At 36.5% G+C, this 20,353-nt stretch overlaps 2 protein-coding genes across 2 annotated transcripts in view; both read right to left on the bottom strand.

Annotated features, from left to right (window-relative positions):
- The window catches only part of tesk1b (testis associated actin remodelling kinase 1b), a 32,442-nt gene extending 17,992 nt beyond the window's left edge, over positions 1-14,450 (bottom strand). The window contains exons 1-6 of the mRNA XM_056268578.1: positions 14,262-14,450; positions 13,496-13,935; positions 7,497-7,618; positions 5,735-5,783; positions 4,731-4,877; positions 4,427-4,509 (exon numbers count right to left, since the gene is read on the bottom strand). Coding sequence (XP_056124553.1) covers positions 4,427-4,509; positions 4,731-4,877; positions 5,735-5,783; positions 7,497-7,618; positions 13,496-13,696 — 602 coding nt within the window. The 5' untranslated portion in view covers positions 13,697-13,935; positions 14,262-14,450. The remainder of the gene's footprint in view (positions 1-4,426; positions 4,510-4,730; positions 4,878-5,734; positions 5,784-7,496; positions 7,619-13,495; positions 13,936-14,261) is intronic.
- Positions 14,451-15,964: 1,514 nt separating this feature from the next.
- On the bottom strand, positions 15,965-19,635 carry btr09 (bloodthirsty-related gene family, member 9). Its single transcript, XM_056268635.1, is given in 9 exon segments — positions 15,965-16,509; positions 16,654-16,680; positions 16,956-17,094; positions 17,164-17,397; positions 17,543-17,638; positions 17,866-17,946; positions 17,949-18,418; positions 18,526-18,587; positions 19,520-19,635. Coding segments are annotated over 9 exon segments (1,710 nt in total). The 5' UTR covers positions 19,576-19,635.
- Between the last annotated feature and the right edge of the window lie 718 nt (positions 19,636-20,353).

Here is a 20,353-nt window from a genome sequence, read left to right as displayed (position 1 = left end):
CATTTAGGAAGTGACACACTTCCTTCTGCCAGTTGGTGGCGCTATAACTTTGACTCACAATAGTCACATCCATGTGATCGGGCTCTTACAACGAACACACTGGTGAAGTTTCATCAAGATCAGTTAATGTATGCAGTAGTTATGACACACTTCCTGTTTCACGTTTCTCGCCATAATTTTGTTTCCTCGCCACGGCCAAACCGTTCGAGATATCAAAAATCCCCTCGCAAACTTTCATCCTCAATGTCTTGACTTCATGCTGACCGAGTTTCGTGCCGTTTGTTTGAATTCTCTAGGAGGAGTATTTCACATTCCATTGCGTGTGTTTTACCAACAACCCTAAATAGCCGACTTCCTGTTGGGCTGGGGTAAAAAGTAAGAGTGTGAAGTATATATGAAACGAGGAGATCTACATGTGTACCGAGTTTCATATTATTACATGCAAGCGTGTTTGATTTATGGACCATGTTTTCGGACCCCGTTCCAGGGGGCGCTGTCGAGCCCCCCTGCCACGCCCGGGTACCATCTTCAGCCCGGCCCTGATGGCCGCGGGTTCTGACCAGTGTGCAAAGTTTCAGGAGTTTTTGAGCATGTTAAGGCCTCCAAAAGTGTCCAAAAGGTAGCAGAAAAATAATAAGAATAATAATAATAATAATAATAATAAATAATCCTAAGGAAAACAATAGGGCCTTTGCCCTTTGGGCTTGGGCCCTAACAAGGCCTTGTAAGATCTTAATTATAGTTGGCACACTCATACACTGCTGAGAGACACTTCCTCGGTTTTATTTTGGTCTGGGACTGTGTACTGGCATAAATAGACAGAGGGGAAGAGTGGAGACAAGGGAAGAGAGAGAGATAAATGGAGTAATGTACCACAGTGTAAACACCATTTGGGGATTTGGGTTAGTCAGAGTGAGGGAATCTACCGCAGCAAACTGCTGAAATACTTTGTCCTTTTTAGGAGAGCTTTCCAAAAAGCCTTCATTTAGCAATGTGCTCGGACTTTTTCAGATATACAAACACTTGTGGTTTTACACGTAAACATTGAGCACTTGCAAGCACACTAAAATATGAATTACTGTATAACACTTAAATACCAACACTGAAAAAAAATAGGGTTAAGCCCAACTGTGAGTTTGCTTGCTGTCTCTCTCTCTGTCACACACACTCTCTCTGACACACACACACACTCTCACACACACACTCTCACACTCTCACACTCTCACACTCTCACACTCTCACACTCTCACACTCTCACACTCTCACACTCTCACACTCTCACACTCTCACACTCTCACACTCTCACACTCTCACACACACACACACACACACACACTCTCTCATACACACACACTCTCTCATACACACACACTCTCTCATACACACACACTCACACACACACACACACACACACACACACACACACACTCACACACACTCTCACACACACACACTCTCACACACACACACTCTCACACACACACACTCTCACACACACACACTCTCACACACTCTCACACACACACTCTCAGCATTAAAATAAACAGGAATGCAGTGGCGGAAACACGTCCCTGATGACTGACATTACATGTACAGTACACACACTGGATATGTTCAGAATGGAGCACTGGCTTACTACTACTACTACTTTACACGATTTAAATTAGTAAGCAAAACAGAAGGCATTATTTCGCAATACACATTTCAAATAGTGTTTAATTAAGCAAGTTGTATCTAATTAACATCTTGTTAGTGCAACTTGTTTACATTTTTAAATTCAATTTTAGTAAATAAAAGTCTAAACATTTGGTTTTTCAATAAAACAGTCAGTCAAGAAAACAGAATTCTAGTTTATTCATCATACTGGAAAGAGAAGGTCAAGTCAATCCCATTGCATTGTGGGCCAGTACTTTATGCAGTAAACTATTGCACACAACCATTCAAGTGTGGGCTCAGGAAGATTTTTTTTTTTAGGAAGAAATTAATACTTTTATTCATCAAGAATACATTAAATTGATCAAAGGTGACAGTAAAGACATTTAATGTTACAAAAGATTTCAATATAAAAACAAATGCTGTTATTTAACTTTCTATTCAAAGAAACCTGAAAAATGATCCATTATCAATTTCCACAAAAATATTAAGCAGCACAACTGTTTTCATCACTGATAATAATAAGAAATGTGTCTTGAGCAACAACTCAGCATATTAGAATGATTTCTGAATGATCATGTGACACTGAAGACTGCTTCTGAAAATTCAGCTTTCTTGGCATAAGACTACATTTTAGATTTATAATAATTAAGAAAAAATACAAATGAAATTTTAATATAAATTAAAATAGAAAACACTTATTTTAAATTGTAATATTTCACAATATTACCGTTTTACTGTATTTTTGAACAAATAAATGCAGCCTTGGTGAGCAAAAGAGACCTTTCAAAAACTTTTTTCTTTTTTAAATCTTACTGACTTCAAACTTTTGAACGGTAGTGTAATTGCATACTACGCACAGTAAATATACATACTGTAAAATAAGAGTAGTATGCTATTCTGAACATTGGCATTCTCTTACAAAAGACACTAAGATGGCCAAGGCAGAACAGAAATAGCTCTCGGATGGCTCTTACATCACACACACCATGTTCTTGTGCTACACATTAACAAGCCGAGACTGTATTAAAGGAAAGCTGAACAGAGACTTACAGTACAGACCTCTGCTCTCAAACATAAGTTTAGACAGAGGCCCTATGCTGAGGAATAGATTACACAAGCAGCAAATCACTATGTCGCAGCATGAGTGCTTCACTAAAAGCAATGTTAATCCACAGGATACATGGATTAACTGTTACATACGGTGGTCTGCACTGGCCAAACGGTTTCAGGTCAAATATAAAATCACTGGAATATCATTAAAAGTAATCCCTTGCTAAAAGGTGCAAGCAGTTATTTTTTGTTTATGTTGTGCTGGCCAACATGACAGTCATTCAGTCAATTGTTTTTTAACCAATACACTTTAAAATATGCTTTGAAGCCCCCCTTGTATTGTGTATAAAAGGCCTCAAATCTAATTGATGTGCTGGTAAGGGCCAAGTTACCTCCCTGAAAGTTGAACAGTTGCCAGGAGCATACATTTATCTGCACAATTAAAGCCTTCAGCCATCCTCACACTAGGAAATATCAGGGAAGTGATTTCTTGAAAAAATTATGTATATCATTTATATGCTTCCGTGCCCTTGTGGACGGTCATTTATTGGCTTCAATATATGGACAATCTCAAAAATATGATTTCTGAATATTGAAGTGCTCTTCGTAGGTAGACTACAGTTCAAAAGTTTAGGGTTGGAAAGACTTTAATAAGTCTCTTATACTCACCAAGACTACATTTATTTATTCAAAATTACTGTCAAAACTGTAATATTGTAAAATATTATTACAATTTAAAATTACATTTATATTTGAAAACATTAAAATGCAATTTATTCCTGTGATGCAAAGCTGAATTTTCAGCATAATTTGTCCAGTCTTTAGTGTCACATGATCCTTCAGAAATCATTCTGATATGCTGATCTTGCTACTCACGACAAATTTTTAACCTATTATTATCGATGTTGAAAACAGTTGTACTGCTTAATATTTATGTGGAAACCGAGATTCCTTTTTTCTAAGGATTCTTTGATGAACAGAATGTTAGAAAGAACAGTATTTCTTTCAAAAATGTATCTTGTATAACATTATGAATGTCTTTACGATCACTTTAATTTGTCCTTGCTGAATAAAAGTAGTAATTTCTTCTTATTAACATCTAACTGACCCCAAACCTTTTTAACAGTAGTGTGTTTGGTATTTGATAATATTTTTTTAAAATTGAAATACTATAATGTATGCATGCATTAAGTCTTAATATTTTTTATTATGTAGAAATTGTTATTTGTACTTTAGTGTCTGTCATGAGTTCAAAACCTTATTTGGGTTTAATGGGCGTTTGATTTTTCCCCCATTGTTATTCTAGCCGCGCGTCTACATGAACTGTTTGTGTGTGTGTGTGTTCCTGCATTAACTGTACATGCTTCACATCATGTGTGAACAGATACTTGGGTCATTAAGGGTAAAAGTCAACATCATAACTCAAGCATATCTTAGGTATTTAACATCCATTTCATTTACACGTGTAGCTCTGTGTACACATCTACTGAAACAACAACAGGACATGACTGGGCTGGATGTGTAGAGGCAGCACAAACCTGAAGATGTGCTGACTACATCACATGCTCTTAATCATTTACTCTCCACCTATAGATACAAGTGCTTCATGGGAAAATGGAAGCTCATCAATCAGTCGTTGGCTGCCTCCATCTCCCTCTCTGGAAGAGTGTGGTATACATCTAATCTTATCTCTTGAGTTATGAAGATGCAATTTACTGACCTGTGATCAGGAATTTTCTCTGCCAGGCCAAAGTCCCCCACCACAGCACTGCACTGCCCAGTCTCCCAGCGTACCAGACAGTTCTACAAAACAAAAAACACGTTCAGAGCGAAAGATAAACATTTATGTGTCTTTAACGTGTATTTGTGTTTATTATTTTACAAAAACTTTTGCTTAAAATGGCTGTGTTGTGAACAATACGAATCCAGTGTGAAGTTTTCGATATATATACACTTGTGTACACGACTGCACGTGTACCTTTGGCACAAAGACTCTGGAATAAACACCCTTCCAGTGTGTGTACCTTTGACGTAAGATCTCTGTGAAATATGCCCTTGCTGTGGAGGTACTGCAGTCCTCTGGCAATGTCCAGACTGAGGTTGATTCTCACAGACCAGGACAGGAACACGTCACTGTTCAGCAGCTGCTCCAGGTTACCGCCATTAATGTACTACAATACACACAGAGGTCAAACATTTCTTGACAGGGGCATCTTCTATATAGAATTATCTGAAAGGTAAATGTGAAGTATGTCATTTTTGAGCAATAAGAGGCTAAAATAATAGATTTAAAAAGTATCCCCAAACACTCCTACAAGTAAATCTTATCCCATTAAACTACACGTGGGATATTAGTACACCGATAAGAAAAATTACAATGCTATCAGTTGATTAGCAGGTGCTACAAACTGAACGTTTAGTATTAACTATGCTCATCACCCTAAGTGTCATGTTCACGTTACATCATACACATACATTTCAGCTAAGATTGTTTTGAAAACAATTTAGAAGTTATACAGTAGTGGCCAAAAGTGAAAATTATTATCTTCACCCTTTATTCAAATAATATTAAAAATGTAAGATCTTGTAAGCATATAGTGTAGTTTTGCTAGGAGTCAATTGTGTGGACATCATTTTTGGCCAGACTATCATACAAACAAAAATATTTTTGTACAGTAAAGTAAAACCTGTAGCTGTAGGTTTCCATTTTTGCCAAATAATTTTTATTTTTTGAATTGCAAAATATGAAGTACATAAAGCAAAAGAAATGCTTCCTATATTACAGGAATAAACTATATTTTAAAATGTATTGAAATGCATTTAAATAACACATTCCAAACTTTTGAATGGTATTGTATATCATTCAATTTTGAAAAGTACAGATAACCATAACTTCAGTGATAAATACAGATGTTTTTTCACTCAACAATTTTGTGTTATTTTTTATGCTTATTAGATTATCGCTGCATTAGCTTTGACAAATTGGGCTCAAGTGTATCTGTGTGTATCATAACTCTCAGTACTTTACCTCTGTCAGGGCATGAAGGTGTCCCTCATGTACACACACTCCCACAAACCTGATGGGACACACACAGAGAAACAGTGTAAGGGTGTTAGGGTGTTGGGGGTGGGGGTAAAAACAGGAGAAAGTGGTATCAAGTTCCTTCAGGAGTGACCCGTCTCAAGAATGTGAGCTGGAACACCTGCATTTTGAAGGCAATCTTAAGCATGCATGTAAACGCACACGTACACGCGCACACACGCAGGTGCAGGTGCAGGTTAAGCAGACAAAAGAAGACCTAGACCTTTTGCCCTGGCACATGTAAACAAACACAACATTGATGTGGGGATTAGTTTAAGCGTAATATATTTGTATTTCATAGGTGATAGCAATGTGTTGTTCCCTCCTCATACAGTGTCAAACATTTACTCATCAGCTTCCAATTCAATATTTTACTCTATATAAACAGTGGCTGCCGTTATGGAGGCATGACCAAGACAAAAGCCACCATCCTGTGACATTAATATTCATGTTCTCATACAATGCAGTGTTTGTTGCCGAACAGCACAGACTTTGTCCTCTAGGTAAGCTGGACTTAAAACAAAAATGTTTTCCATTCTAGTGGCAAGAATGGATAAAACTTCTAAATGAGAACTAAACTAATGAATTATTCAAAGAAACACTTGGAAATTCATAAAAATGAACAAACATCTAGTTGGAAACTTTCTTTCCACCCTGACTTTAGGCTGTGTTAGTACATATGAGAGCCATTAGGCCGGACACTGGTGATTTTATTTACCAAATAACTGACAACACATGTACTGAGGTGGTACCATGGTACAGATGGTACCAGATGGTTATAATGGTAATGGTAATGTGCTTGAAGTGATGGGGTTCAATCTAACTCAGTGGCCAACCTGACAGAAATGATCAAAATGGCTGAAATTGATTACAGCACTTTTAATTATAATATACTTAATGTTTTGCATAAATAATTATGCAATTTAATTTTGCATTACCACTACTAAAAGAACTGAAAAAATTAAGAGATATGTATAAGGGTTTGTGTTTTGATATTTTTTCGATATATATTTAAAATATACACTACAATTCATAAGTTTGGGGCCGGTAAAATTTGTAAACATTTTTTTAATTAAGTCTCATTGCTCAACAAGGCTGAATTTATTTGATCAAAAATACAGATAATGTGAAATATTACAATTACTTTACAGAAATAAATTACACTTATAATATATTAATGGCAAAGCTGAATTTTCATCAGCCATTACTCCAGTCTTCAGTGTCACATGATCCTTCAGAAATCATTCTTATATGCTGATTTTTATGCTGATTTCTTATTATTATCAATGTTGAAAACAGTTGTGCTGCCTAATAATTGTGTGGAAAGCGTGATAAAGGATCACAGTTTCAGGATACAAAGTCCAAAAGAGCAGCATATATTTGAAATTCTATTTGAAATCAAGTCTTTACTATTAATTTGCGGCATCCTTGCTGAATAAAATACATGCATTTTCTTTAAAATGGCTTAAAAGGATGTTTCTTTTCCAATCAGAGAAACCCTCATTTAAACATCTATTGTGGCAAGTTTAATGCAATAAGTACAGAAAAACCATAGTTAAAAAGAAAGACATTTTTTCCACAAAATGAACATTTTAGTAGCACATTCTTTATTAAATATAATCGCCAAATCACCACTGCATGTATATTGTGAACATTCAGTGTCAGCCAGCCCTGTTGTCAAGTGAATGTAGATGTAGGTGTTGCAGACCTGAGTATGTTGGGATGTCTAAGGCGGTTCATCAGCTGTACCTCCTTCAGCATGTTGGCTCTGTTACTGGCCATGGTGTTCATCTTCAGAGCCATCACCTGCCCGGTGATACGATGCTGCACCTTCAGAGAAAGAGCGAGAGAAAACAGACAGACTTTAGAGGTCCATTCATGTCTGGGGCAGCTGGACAGAGATCTCTGGCCCTTTTCTCTCTCTATTTCTCACACACATCCTTCTGATTCATCCCACACTTCAAAGTCCCTGGCTGCAGGAGACATTCTCTGCACTCAAGAGGACATAGAGTTGAGTCTGTATCGAAAATGTAGAAATAAAAGTTTTAAAGTTGAATTTTTTTAAATAAAGAAAGTTACATGAAATAGATGTTGTACTATTTGTATGTTACTAATCAAATATAGGCAAATTTGTGACACTGACCATGTGAACTCCTTTGTACGAAAGGTCAAGAAAACAAAAGGTCTAACATTAAATTGACAGTTCACCCAAACATGTAAATGCCGTCATCATTTACTCACCCTCAAGTTGTTCCAAACCTGTATGAATTTCTTTCTTCTGCTGAACACAAAAGAAGATTTAGGCTTACATTAGATCTGCTCCAACTTTGTCAATTTTTAAATCTACTTTGAAAACGCATTTTTTTCTCAATAGCTTTTAATATATGTGTGTTTTATGTGTATATTTTTATTTGTTTTATTTGTCTTTTTGGCCTTGTTAAGCACTTTGGTCAACGCTAGTTGTTTTAAATGTGCTATACAAATAAAATTGTATTGTAAGATATTTTGAAGAATGTCTGTAACCAAACAGTTGACTTCCATGAAATAAAAATTCTATACAATGGAAGTCAATGGGGTCCATCAACTCTTTGGTTACCCATATTCTTAAAAAATAACTTTAATTTATACAGGTTTGGAACAACTTGAGGTTGAGTAAATTACAGATTTTTTTTTATTTTGGGCTATCCCTTTAAGTAACATCACCACAAGTCAAAATGTATTCATTATCTTTCCTTTTTTGAAGTGGTCACATCAGCTCACATTTCAAAGGAAATACGAAACAGACCCACAACACACTGCTTGATTTTAAGCTGAATATTTGCATACTCAAGCTGTCTGACTAAGTAGCAGCCCCAATAACACACATACAGTTGAACTGAGAACCATTATATTATGGTTCATGAAAAAAAAAAAAAAAAAAAGATTTATGGGGAAGAAATTATAAAGTGTCTTGTTTCATCACTATAAATTAAAAAAGTATGCTATTGACGAAGTCTAATGTTGTTTGAACATGTTCCCTCGATGACAGACATTCCCTCCCCCCCAAAAAAGTAACCCAGAGCAAGATTTTCCCTCAAGGACTGAAACTCTCTGCATCAAGTGTGTTCTTCATCTTTGAATGTCTATACAAAAGCAATATGACAATCTAATAAAGCAAAGGCAGAAACCCATCCCTGTTTGGTGACACCCAAACCTGTGCCGTGCCGTCTGGCTGGCTGAACTTGCCTGCAGCGCCAAAGCATGCAAGCTAAGATATCATGATAACAATGAGCCCCATTATCTGCTTTTGCGAGTCTCAAGAAGATCAATAGCTGGAAACTTGAAAATCCATAAATTATCTGATAAAACTCAGCCCTGCAGCTAGAATGATGGAGAGTGAACGATTGCTCGCACATCTGAGGGTGTGTGTCCAATACACTGCTTTTATCAAAGGTAAACAGTGCATTCTCAGGGATGGATACAGAAGACGCCTTAAACACACACACACAATATGCATTTTGGCATCCAGTGATAAAAATATCTGTGCAGTGAGAATTGAGGTCCTTGAGGGAACTGAGAGAAAGTCTTCTTTTCCCAAGTAACAATACTATATAGAATCTGTGTGCTTCTTTCACATTTTACGTTGTTAATTTCAATTTAAAAATCATAATTGTTGATCATTTTGAATTTGAATACAAATCTTTGACTCAACAAGAGTAGAACTTGATGGAAAGCTGCAGTTAACCACAGCAGCAGAAATAATAATTTCTTCTTTTATTTCAAGTGATAATTCAGCTCTATATGGGATGGATTCATACAGTAAAACATTTCAAATGAAGTTAAGGTTACTACTTACTTCATTTTTAAAACAAGCAAACAAGGGGTAGGGGTTGTATAGAGCTTTGTAAATGACAGCTGTTCAAATTCTGTGGAGCTTTCCATGGAATTCTATGAGGACAGAATCCATGCATATCAAATTAGCTGTACAGCATTTGTTTTTGAGAGGGAGAAGAGGTGTGCGTGGGATTAAAAAAAAAAAAAAAAGTGGCACAATTTTAACTGGGGTTGCCCACATAATTGTCACTGCGTAATGTGTCAGACTCAGAGCATGTGGCCTACCTGCCAGGTCGCGTCTCCATGGACCCTGCACACTCTACACGACCCTACACGAACACACACTCTTGCCCTACACCTGACAAGGCAAACAGTTGCTGAATCCACATTGAGGTTGCTTTCTATGCTGTTGAGTGCATGAAAAACAGAGGTATAAGAGTTTGGATGAGTGTGTATGTATGTGATGAATTTAATTTCTATCAGCATACTTCTCATATTGCAGTTTAGACAGGTGGTCTGAGACAGCACTTAACAGAGCATCATTACCACCCACTCACACACTGCCAGAGAGACCCAATAGAGCACTTAACAGGCCCTAAAACATTATCAGACACACACATTTTCCTTCACAGATGGAAGCTTACCATGATCCTGTACTTTGTTTTCTTTATACAAACGTTATTTGAATGTAAAACACTGGCATTGACACCAAGTTTACCTCTGTTAGGTATGTGGCATTTTTAAGGATGCACTGATATTAAACTTCTGTCCAATACTTATAAGCCAATATTTTTTAATGCTATGGCAGATAACCAAATACCAGATATTTAAATTCTATACTATTTTGTCTAAATAAATAAAAAGTAAAAAACATAGGATCAAGAGTTTTAAATGTGTAAATTTAGGCATCTCAATATTATAATGCACTGTAAGATTTTTTTTTTTTTCATTTCGAGATTACATTTCAGTGTTAAATTATTAGGGTTTTAAAAGATTAATGTTTCTTTTAATTGACTCATCCAACACTCTGCTAATCTAAATGTAAAAATGGGAAATTAGCATCCACAATGAAATATTTAATTATATATACATACATACATACACACATATATATATATATACTGTATATATATTGTGTATCCCTAAACTTGGTTCATAGTGAAAACATTTCATGTAAGGACAAAGTTAGAATGGCAACACAAGAGATAAGCTTCTACCTAGAACTTTCGGGTTATGAGCAGAAATCTTTAACCACCCTCAACCAAAGCTTAATATCACAAACACACACCTGCAAAATGTATGAAAATGCATTCACAACTCCTTTGTAAAAATTGACTTCATATTGTTCAGACTGCACTGATATTTAAAACATACGCAAACTCAAACAAACATGCAGGAGCTCTAAGGCAGCAATAGAGCTTGACATTCATGCATGCCCTGACTAGTAAGAGACACAGAAGAACAAGAATAGAAAGAGAAAATAGGAGAGAGAGAATGCAAAAGGAAAGCACCAAAGGGGGACTTTGTGTTGTAAGTTCAGGCTTTCGAAATCATGTCAAAACTAGCTTGCAAATTGTTTACAACCTCAAACTGTCTGACCAATGAGAACATGTCTTTAATGATCATTTCGCAAATCCCCATCCACTGAAAACCCCACTGCCAGTGTGTACTTTTAACCACAATACTCATATCTATATTTAATGGAAGAGAGCCCATTTTTAAAACGCGTGACACCAAGAGGGAACCAGATCCCGTCGATGAGCATCTTTTCTAATTTGCGGAACCCAAGACGCTTTACCGTGACATCACCCCTTTGTCAAACGCAGATCAGCGTGCAGTCACCGGACTCATTACTGTATTTCAGGAACACGCGAACATTTAATGAGCACACTCGATACAGGGACCTCAACACAATGCTCAAATGTAAAGGTATTAAAAAGAGAACCCCAATATCCATTGAGAACTCCGCATCGTTATTCATCCAAAAAGAAAATTATAACCTACAGAGGCTTTCAAAAATGTTTAGCAATTTTATAAACAAATGGCACTTGGTTTGATATTTTCTTATCTAATGCATTGACATTTATGTATTTTTAAGTATCCAAATACATTCAGGAGCCTTTATTTATTTTCCATACAGGGGTTTTAAAGCAATTAAACCATGCTGAATGATTCTTTTTTGCGAGTTAGAAGGCATACAGAAAAAAACTCTAGCTCTCTTGATTTAATTCTTGCTCTGCACCTCCATCAGATTCGTGTAGAGGAATCTCACATAAATAGCTGCTTTGTCTTGGCACAGCCTAAAATGAGAAAGCCTGCTGATCCCACGATGAGGTGAGCATCAAACCAAGAGAAATGCAAAAATATCTAATCTTTCATCACTTGTTTTTATCAAGGTAGGCAGAAAAGGGCAGTATGGGTGCATTGAGCAATATTTTTTTTCCCTGTAGAACTGATGCAATATCAACCAAGCCATTATCTGAACCGATGCAAGAAAGGATTTTCTGATCAAACAATTAGAAGAGAACGAAAGAAACTTTTTTTTTTAGTTAAGTTCTTACTGTTGACACAGTCTGCAAAGTCTTTAAAAAAAAAAATCAGCACCTGAAGGATCTGTCACGACAGGTATAGACACTGCAAGATTGCTCAATAGTATTGTTGTAGGCCATTATGTAAAGAATCTGTTGAAAACAAACTAAAATTATTCTTATAACTGTGGACTATTAGCTGAGGTTGTACATAATTAAACATGTCATATTTACATCTTTCATAACCCTTGCACTACAAACAGAAATAAAAAGGAGCGACCACATATTTGCATATATATTGACCTAATCAGCAATGACATTCTTGCAGGCAATAACCGGCAGGAAGTTATTGCCGTATTTGGATTCTGGTCAGTAAATTGGGCTACAGGGTGAACTATGAGGGATGCTAATTAGGTCTCTTCTCTCTTTGTCAGTCTCTGTCTCACATGCACGCACACAAACACAGGAGTAGAGTTTCCAGCACACCTGCGCACCTTGTCAACGGGTATCCACTTTCACACCAACAGACCTACTGTCCTTACACAGGTCACGACCTCTTTTCTCAAGCAGGAAGAGGACAGCCAGAATGTGAAGACTGTTGTTGTTATCATCTGACTTTTGCAAAGAAGTTCATAAATTGGTTGTCTGTCCAATCAGTCATTTTGAGAATGTGAAATGGACCATAAATTAACAGGGCTACAAAACCTGGAGGCACAATCATAAAGTCAGCTTGAAGTGAAAAGATGGTTATAGTTGCCAAAAGTCACTTTATAACGGGATCATTTCTGTTATGTAGTACCTTTTGAGCTATGTAAATGTTCATTTAATTAAGAACTTGCATACAGGTATATACCACAAATATGCTCTGCTCAAGCTTAGGAACTTCATTTTATTATAAGTGAATGAACAGGATTGAACATAACAGAATGGAAATAAAGAGTAGAACTTAGTAATTGCATAGGGATTAGGTTGACCTAAGGTTATCAATAAAGTACTTTTTTTTATTAACACTTTTTGATAATACAATACAGATATCAGTAATTTTATCAAACAATATTACTGTAGACAAGCCAACTAATACTACAAACAAATGAATAAATGCATTTCATTTAAATCCTGGCTTTTGCTATTAGAAAATATTACTGATATTAATATTAGTAGCATACTATATACAAGACTAAGAGGGTGGAAAGTGAAAAGGCAAAAACGGCATCCGTTCAATATACTAAGACTAACACATACTGTATTATATAAACAAATATACTGCATAACAAAAATGATCCACCAAACATTTGTTTACATAATGTTCATTTATAACTCTGTGCTGAAAAAAAAAGCATCATCAACCAAATAGCATGACAAATACCTTGAAAACCTCTGAGAAGAAACCTGAGCCGATCTTCTCGCAGATAAAGTCATCTATTCGCGCCAGGCTGGACACGGCGCTGCGCAGCGCCCGGTAAGAGGACGGCCTGGCCCGGTGCGCTCCGTGAATCCCGTGCATTAGAGAATCTGAAGCCTCCGGGTCCAAGTCATCTTGGTCCATAACGAAGGTCCCGAATGACATTCTGTCGCGCACTCTAAATTCTACCACGAGCGTTTACATATCTCTGACGGTCACGCAACACTCCAGTTTCGAGGTCACTGTAATTTTTGCCAATAAAAAGTGGCCCGCCTTTCGATCAAGTTTAGAAGAGCTACACGCAAATCCCCGTTGCGCGTCCGGCGCGTGACCGATCTTCAGGTCTAGTGCGTCGCTTCCTCCATACTGATGTCTGGCCTCATTTTCAGTAATGCATCACATTCCTGTGTCAGATAAGAAATGAGAATCAATGTCAACGACAGATATATTTATATCATCTGATCACTGTCTGCTTAAAGTGTGTTGCAAGAGCAAGTCTTGCGGTCAGTATGTTTGGTGAAGTTGAACTAGTGTAAATGATAGTGTAGGCTACATCTTCCGCTAAAGTCGGACTGCGGATAATACATTTCACATAGAAAAGTGAGCCCATTCGCGCTGTCGCTACTAACCAAAAACTATATTTATACCGCTATTTAACATTTTAAAGTAACCTTACAATCAATATCATACATTTACCACCATGTCGTTTATGTGATTCAACTCAGCTTACCTGCGCTGCTCTACAGGTATAAACTTATCGAGTCTTCGCTTCACCGCCTTCCAGTTTTCAGTCTTTTGTAAATATCCTAAAATTCTCAGATGCGACTGCTCAACTCCCCTCGTGTTTCATTTTGAAAGCGACTAAACGGAGAGCCCCTACTGGCATTTGTGTATGTAACGTTAAGTCGCAGGAAATGTGTGCAGAGTGACTTTGAGCTCTTATTGGAAGCGACTCACCTGGGCGGGTCCAGCAGCAGCAGCGGCGGCAGATCACCTGCAGGGGCGCGCGCACGCCAAGCTACTGTAGTGATGTGAATGAAACGGGGTACCACCACGCCCCCCACACTTTTAGCCCACTTGCCTGTTTTGTATAACTGTAAGTCGCAGGAAAACCTCTGTAGGCTAGCAATAAAAGCAATATATTTTTTTTTATTTAGGCAGTAATTCGCTAGTTTTAGAACTCAAAAAAGTGTGCGAATTACACAATATTATTATTTTTAATCATTTTTAAACGACTGCATTATTAAATGAATCGAGCTCAGTCAGTCGAGAATCTTTGTCAATGCCAATTTGCCATTAACACAATTAGCCATAAGCGTCAATAACAATTAAGGTCTTATTATATAGGCCTATTTGTGATATGCAAATGTAATAAATTGATACGACAGTAGGATTATTATTTAATTAAGTCAATGCACTATTTACAAGTACAGTTGGTGAATATATTTTATAGCCTATTATTTCTGATCGTGGTTTGAGAAACTTTATACGAAGACAACAACATGCTATCAAATCTATGATGTATGAATTATTGAGCAACACTACCGTCAGTGTTGACTTATTTATGAACTTAAAAGTGCTTTAGTTTTGACGACAGCATTGGACACCCTTCAGTTCTTTTAAGTTTATTACATGTGTGACGTCACTTAAATATATATATATATCATTCACGAAATATATAATAAAAATCAATTTAAAAAACGTTTACGACTTTGTTTTAGTCACCCTTGAATTTCAGTGCAAGAGCACATCTTACGGTAAATAAAGCACACATCTGGCCTCTTGAATAAATGAGTCGTGCTTGAGCGCACAGAGCTTATTAAATTGCTCTTCTTGCTGTATAGAATTGTTATTGCATGCAGCAGAACATGGAGTGTGTATCGTGTGCTCACTATGGTGCTCACGTGTATACCATGTAGAAATAGCTCATTTATTCTATACTGCTGCCATCTAGTGGAGACTAATCAGAAAATAATGTGCCAAAAGTTAAGATTAACCTGATCCAATACGAGGGCTGAAGTTTACTGTAGAAGAGGGGTCCACACTTTTTAAATCATGCATTCATACTTAAAATATGAAAACATTAGGAATTATTGTTGCAATTAGCCATCACCACAACTTAATAATATATGTATTAATGTAATAATGTATTTACAATGTACGTAAACCTGTTTAAATAAATGAAAGATATTTCATGGATAAAGTTCAGATTTTTTATTATGCCAGGGAATAATTGAAAAGGTATGATTACTTACAGGTCATCATCGGATCATTACACTTTGACATGCATAAAATAATTTTCTACAAAAATGAAGAACAACAGTCTGTAATCAAAATCTTTAAGCAAAAGCATATACATCTTTTTTTATTCAGATTCATGATTATATATTTTTTTAAATCATCTTCATCTAGGACCTCTTATTTGGGTGTAATTTATTCATTGTAACTGACAGGTGAGATGATCAGTGATGCTGAATGTTTACCTTTATCATTAGTCCAAGGGCTTAAATATGGATAGAGTTTCTCAGTAAAAGACTGATCGGTGAAAGAGTAGATATGAGACCTGGACTCCACATCATAAAAGGAGACCAGACCCTCTTCATAATCCACAAATACACCCACCTTCTGGGGCTTCACTTTCAAAGAGAGAGACACAGGGGAAGACTCACCAGCTTTATACATCTTCCCATTACTTTGCCACAAACTCCAATTTCCATTCTCAGGACACGGGTACAGATCCCTCTTCCTGTTAATGGATTGTCTTGCCACACCTAAACACCACTGTGTTATTCCCTGTACCTGCACCTCAAAATAAAACCTCCCAGAGGAAAAACCCTCCTTTCCCAGCACAATACATTTATCAAACCTCTTGTAATTGTGTGGGTAGTCATGCTTTATGTTTCCAAGTCGCACTTGCTTTCCATCTTCAGATAGAGTCAGTTCAGGGTGTGCTTTATTAGGATCCAGAGTCACATCCACTGAGAGAGGGAGAGAGAATTTGAATCACAGCTTCATAACAGAAAGATTGTGGAATAACAAGTTCAACTGGAAAACTGTAAATCCCTTATCAGTTAATTTAAGGTACTATGAGAATATATATGAGTGAGTATCATACACTGTACCTGCATACCGCTGGATCCTCTTCATCACTGTGACACACATGATAACAAAAGATAATGAGATCTTTATTTACATATAGACATTTATGAATTGAATTCTTGTTTAAATGCTATAGGGCAAATAATACACTGCAGACTGATGCATGTGATTAAATGCAAATGCTTATTTAAGAATAAAACATCTTTGAAAGAATGCAATGACCTTACATTAGCAACCTGGCCTTTTTGCAAAAGTTTGATCATTCTGTAATTGCTGATGAATTGAGATAAGACAATTATTGTGGAATGAAAATCTGCCTACCTACCAGTTTGACTGAGTTTCTTAACTAGAGTGTCCTGCAGCTGAGCCAGAGCACTCCTCAAAGTCTCCACACTCCCGCAAGTGTTAATACTGATCCCAGTCCAGATCTTGGTGTCTAACGGGCTGCACAGGGATGGATAAATCTACAGCGGGAGAGAAGCATGTTGAGTGTTGTCCTGTGATGTGCTGCGAGCAGAGAGACCGACACTGACCTGTAGGAGGTGCAGGTGATCTTCAGTGTGTGAGAGCTGCTCCAGCTCAGTGTTTCTTCTCTTCAGCTCCATGATCTCCTGCTCCAGCTCTTTAATGAGCTCTTCAGCCTGCTTCTCTTCTGCTTTCTGCTTCTGCTCCATCACCTCCAGCAGCTCAGACTGACAGCTCTCAATGGAGCGGATCAGATCCGTGAACAGCTCAACACAGTCCGCTTTCTCTTTTTCAGTGTTCTTCTGATTAGTCAGAATCATGGGAAAAAATTCTTTATTTTTCAGAACTTTTTAAAAATGTATCTAACAAATCAAATATTTCATTTTCTATAAATATTATAATAAATTATACATATAATATATACTGTATATATGAACATAAACTTGCTTTTCTCAGCTTTATTGAGTGTTGGATATCTTTAGTTTTCTTTATTCTGTCTTGGATCATTTGCAGCCCATCTGTCTGTGACTTCATCAGCAGAGTCTATAGACAGAACAACAGCAACAAAAAAATAATAATAATAACAATGATGATGACAATAATAATAGTGCCTTAAAAGCAAGATTCTCAAGGCAGAAAACAAGAACATAAAAACAGTAAATAATCATGCATAAAATAATAAAGTAAAATCAATTAAAATTTATCCTGAAAAATCTGTTCTTCTCTTTTTGAGTATTCTAAAGACATGTTTTCATTTATCTATTTCATACCTTCTTCTTTACACTCTCCTCCTCTACAGGGACGTTGTTGTGAGTCTTGTGTTCGGTCACAGTGCAGATCACACACACACACATGTCTGATCATCTCTACAGAACAGCTCAAGAGGTCTGTCATGTTTCTGACACAAATGATCCTGGAGATTTTTTACAGGGTCGATAAGTTTGTGTTGTTTTAAACCTGGAATCCTCAAATGACGCTTCAGGTGAGTCTCACAGTAAGAGCTCTGACACACAGGGCACGACTTCAGAGCTTTCAGTTTCGTCTTCGTACAGATGTCACACAACACTTCGGGTATTTTCAGACGATTTCTCTTTTTATAGAGATCTACAATGGCTCGGAGTGTTGTATTGACCTTGAGCTCAGGTTTTTGGTTGAATGTTTTTTTACATATTGGGCAGTTGTAGTCCTTACTGTTGTCCCAGCATTCTTTTAGGCAGATCTGGCAGAAGTTGTGTCCACATGGAGTGGTGACTGGATTGGTGAACACATCCAGACAGAAGGAACACTGGAGCTCCTCAGTCAGACCAGTGGAGGATGACGGGGCTGAAAGAAAAAAAGATATTTAAGAAAGTATGAAGTGTATTACGTAATATTGTAAAAATATTACGTCTCTCAAGCACTAATCCATTATTTTTGTGGGTTAGACTTACATGGAGATAAATCCAGATTCCTGGTCTCTCTTGGTTTTGGAGATTCTGCCAGTGCTTTTGCCCTTTTTAAGATTTAAATAAATAAAGCCACAGTAAGCGTTATTTCACAACAAAAATCATGACCAGTAGATTCATAGAGTAAAACAACAACTCGTACATATTAATATATATTTTTTTAATCACATTTTCAAAAACTTTAAAGTAAAAATAATTTATCTTCATATAATAAAAATCAAGTAATATATTTTTTCATCTCATGTTAGCTATAACAGGGGTAACATTTTTGTTTTATTTTTGATGGTGAAATATTCTTGGAGAAACAGTGACAGGAATTAAAACAATTTAAACTACACTAGCGGTCAAAAGTTTGGAACAATTAAGTTTTTGTTTTGTTATGGTCACCAAGGCAAGGCTGCATTTATTTGAACAAATCTACAGGAAAAACTTTAATATTGTGAAATATTATGACCATTTTAAATAACTTTTTCTATTTTAATATATTTTAAAATGAAAATTATTCCTGTGATGGCAAAACTACATTTTCAGCGGTTACTCCAATTACTCCAGTCTTCAGTGTCATTTGATCCTTCAAAAAATCTCTCTAATATGCAGATTTTTTGCTCAACAATTAGTAATGGTTATTATTATGTGTGTAACGGTTATGTTCTGTTTTATTGTCATAGTGTTTTGGTGTCCCTGTGTTCCTTTCTTCTGTTCATTGTAGTTTTCGATGGTTTAACATGGTTGTGTTCTCCTGAGTTTGTCCCTGGATGTATTATTAAAGACTGTTTATTTCTCTGAATCTCCTGTGTCGTGCACATCATTACAGCCACCTCCGGTAGCAGTATTAACATTAAGTGGTATCACTGGCATGGCATCTTACAAACAAAAGCCATTGGCACATGCTGGTTTCAGAACGTGCAAGCGAATAGAATACATGCGCCCAGACATACTGAACAAGACCATAACATGCCTCTATATTTCTTTCACGTACCTGTGTGTGTCAGCTGCGCTCTCATGTCTCTTACGTATGTATGGATGAACAAACATTCTGTTGTCTAAAGAAAAAAACGTTTCCAAAAGGTTTAAAAAAATTTCGGCTTAGTTTCATTTCACTGAAACCTCCCGCCCACCTATATTAATCCCATAGCTCCTCCCATATTTTCTTACTCACAACAGATGAAGTTTTACAGCTTTATTGGCTGTTTGATACACGTGTTCATAAGGGTTTTAAAATAGGTCATGAAGAAGAGGCAAGCAAAACGTTGATACAACATGTTGTTGGGAACATTTGTTAAGACAAAGGCCTGTGATAAACATCTGGAAGATATATTTTTAAGACATACCAGATGACTATTACAGAAAGAATAGTACAGATAATACTTGTGAAGCCCTTTAGACACCAGTTATGACAAATAAAAAGCAAAAACATTCTCATGTAGTGTCATTGCATTTGTGCCATTTATATATTTTCTATGAGAGAGAGAGAGAAAAAAAACTACAATATTATGCATAACTAATGTATGATTTTTTTTCACATGCAATAAAAGTATGCTGTATCACCAACTATGAAGTCAATAGTATAAAAGTATGTCTATAAACTGCCTTTTTAATTAGCTGCTAGTCATCACGCATATTACAAGGAAGAAGCATTTTTAAAAAAATAAATTAGACAGTTGAGACAGTTTTTTGTATTGTACAAGAATGGGATCAAAGTATTAACCTGGATTTTTCCTTAATTTTCTCACCCCATTGTGTCCCATATTGGCCCGAGTGTTGCATCTGCGCCTGTGTACAAAACCTCCTCATTTATAAATGGACCGTATCA

Source organism: Rhinichthys klamathensis, unplaced genomic scaffold (assembly GCF_029890125.1).
Source record: "Rhinichthys klamathensis goyatoka isolate OS25496 unplaced genomic scaffold, OSU_Roscu_1.1 h1tg000275l_1, whole genome shotgun sequence".
Taxonomy (NCBI): Eukaryota; Metazoa; Chordata; class Actinopteri; order Cypriniformes; family Leuciscidae; genus Rhinichthys; species Rhinichthys klamathensis.
Note: the sequence above shows the minus strand (reverse complement) of the source record. Positions and strands in the feature narration are given on the sequence as shown.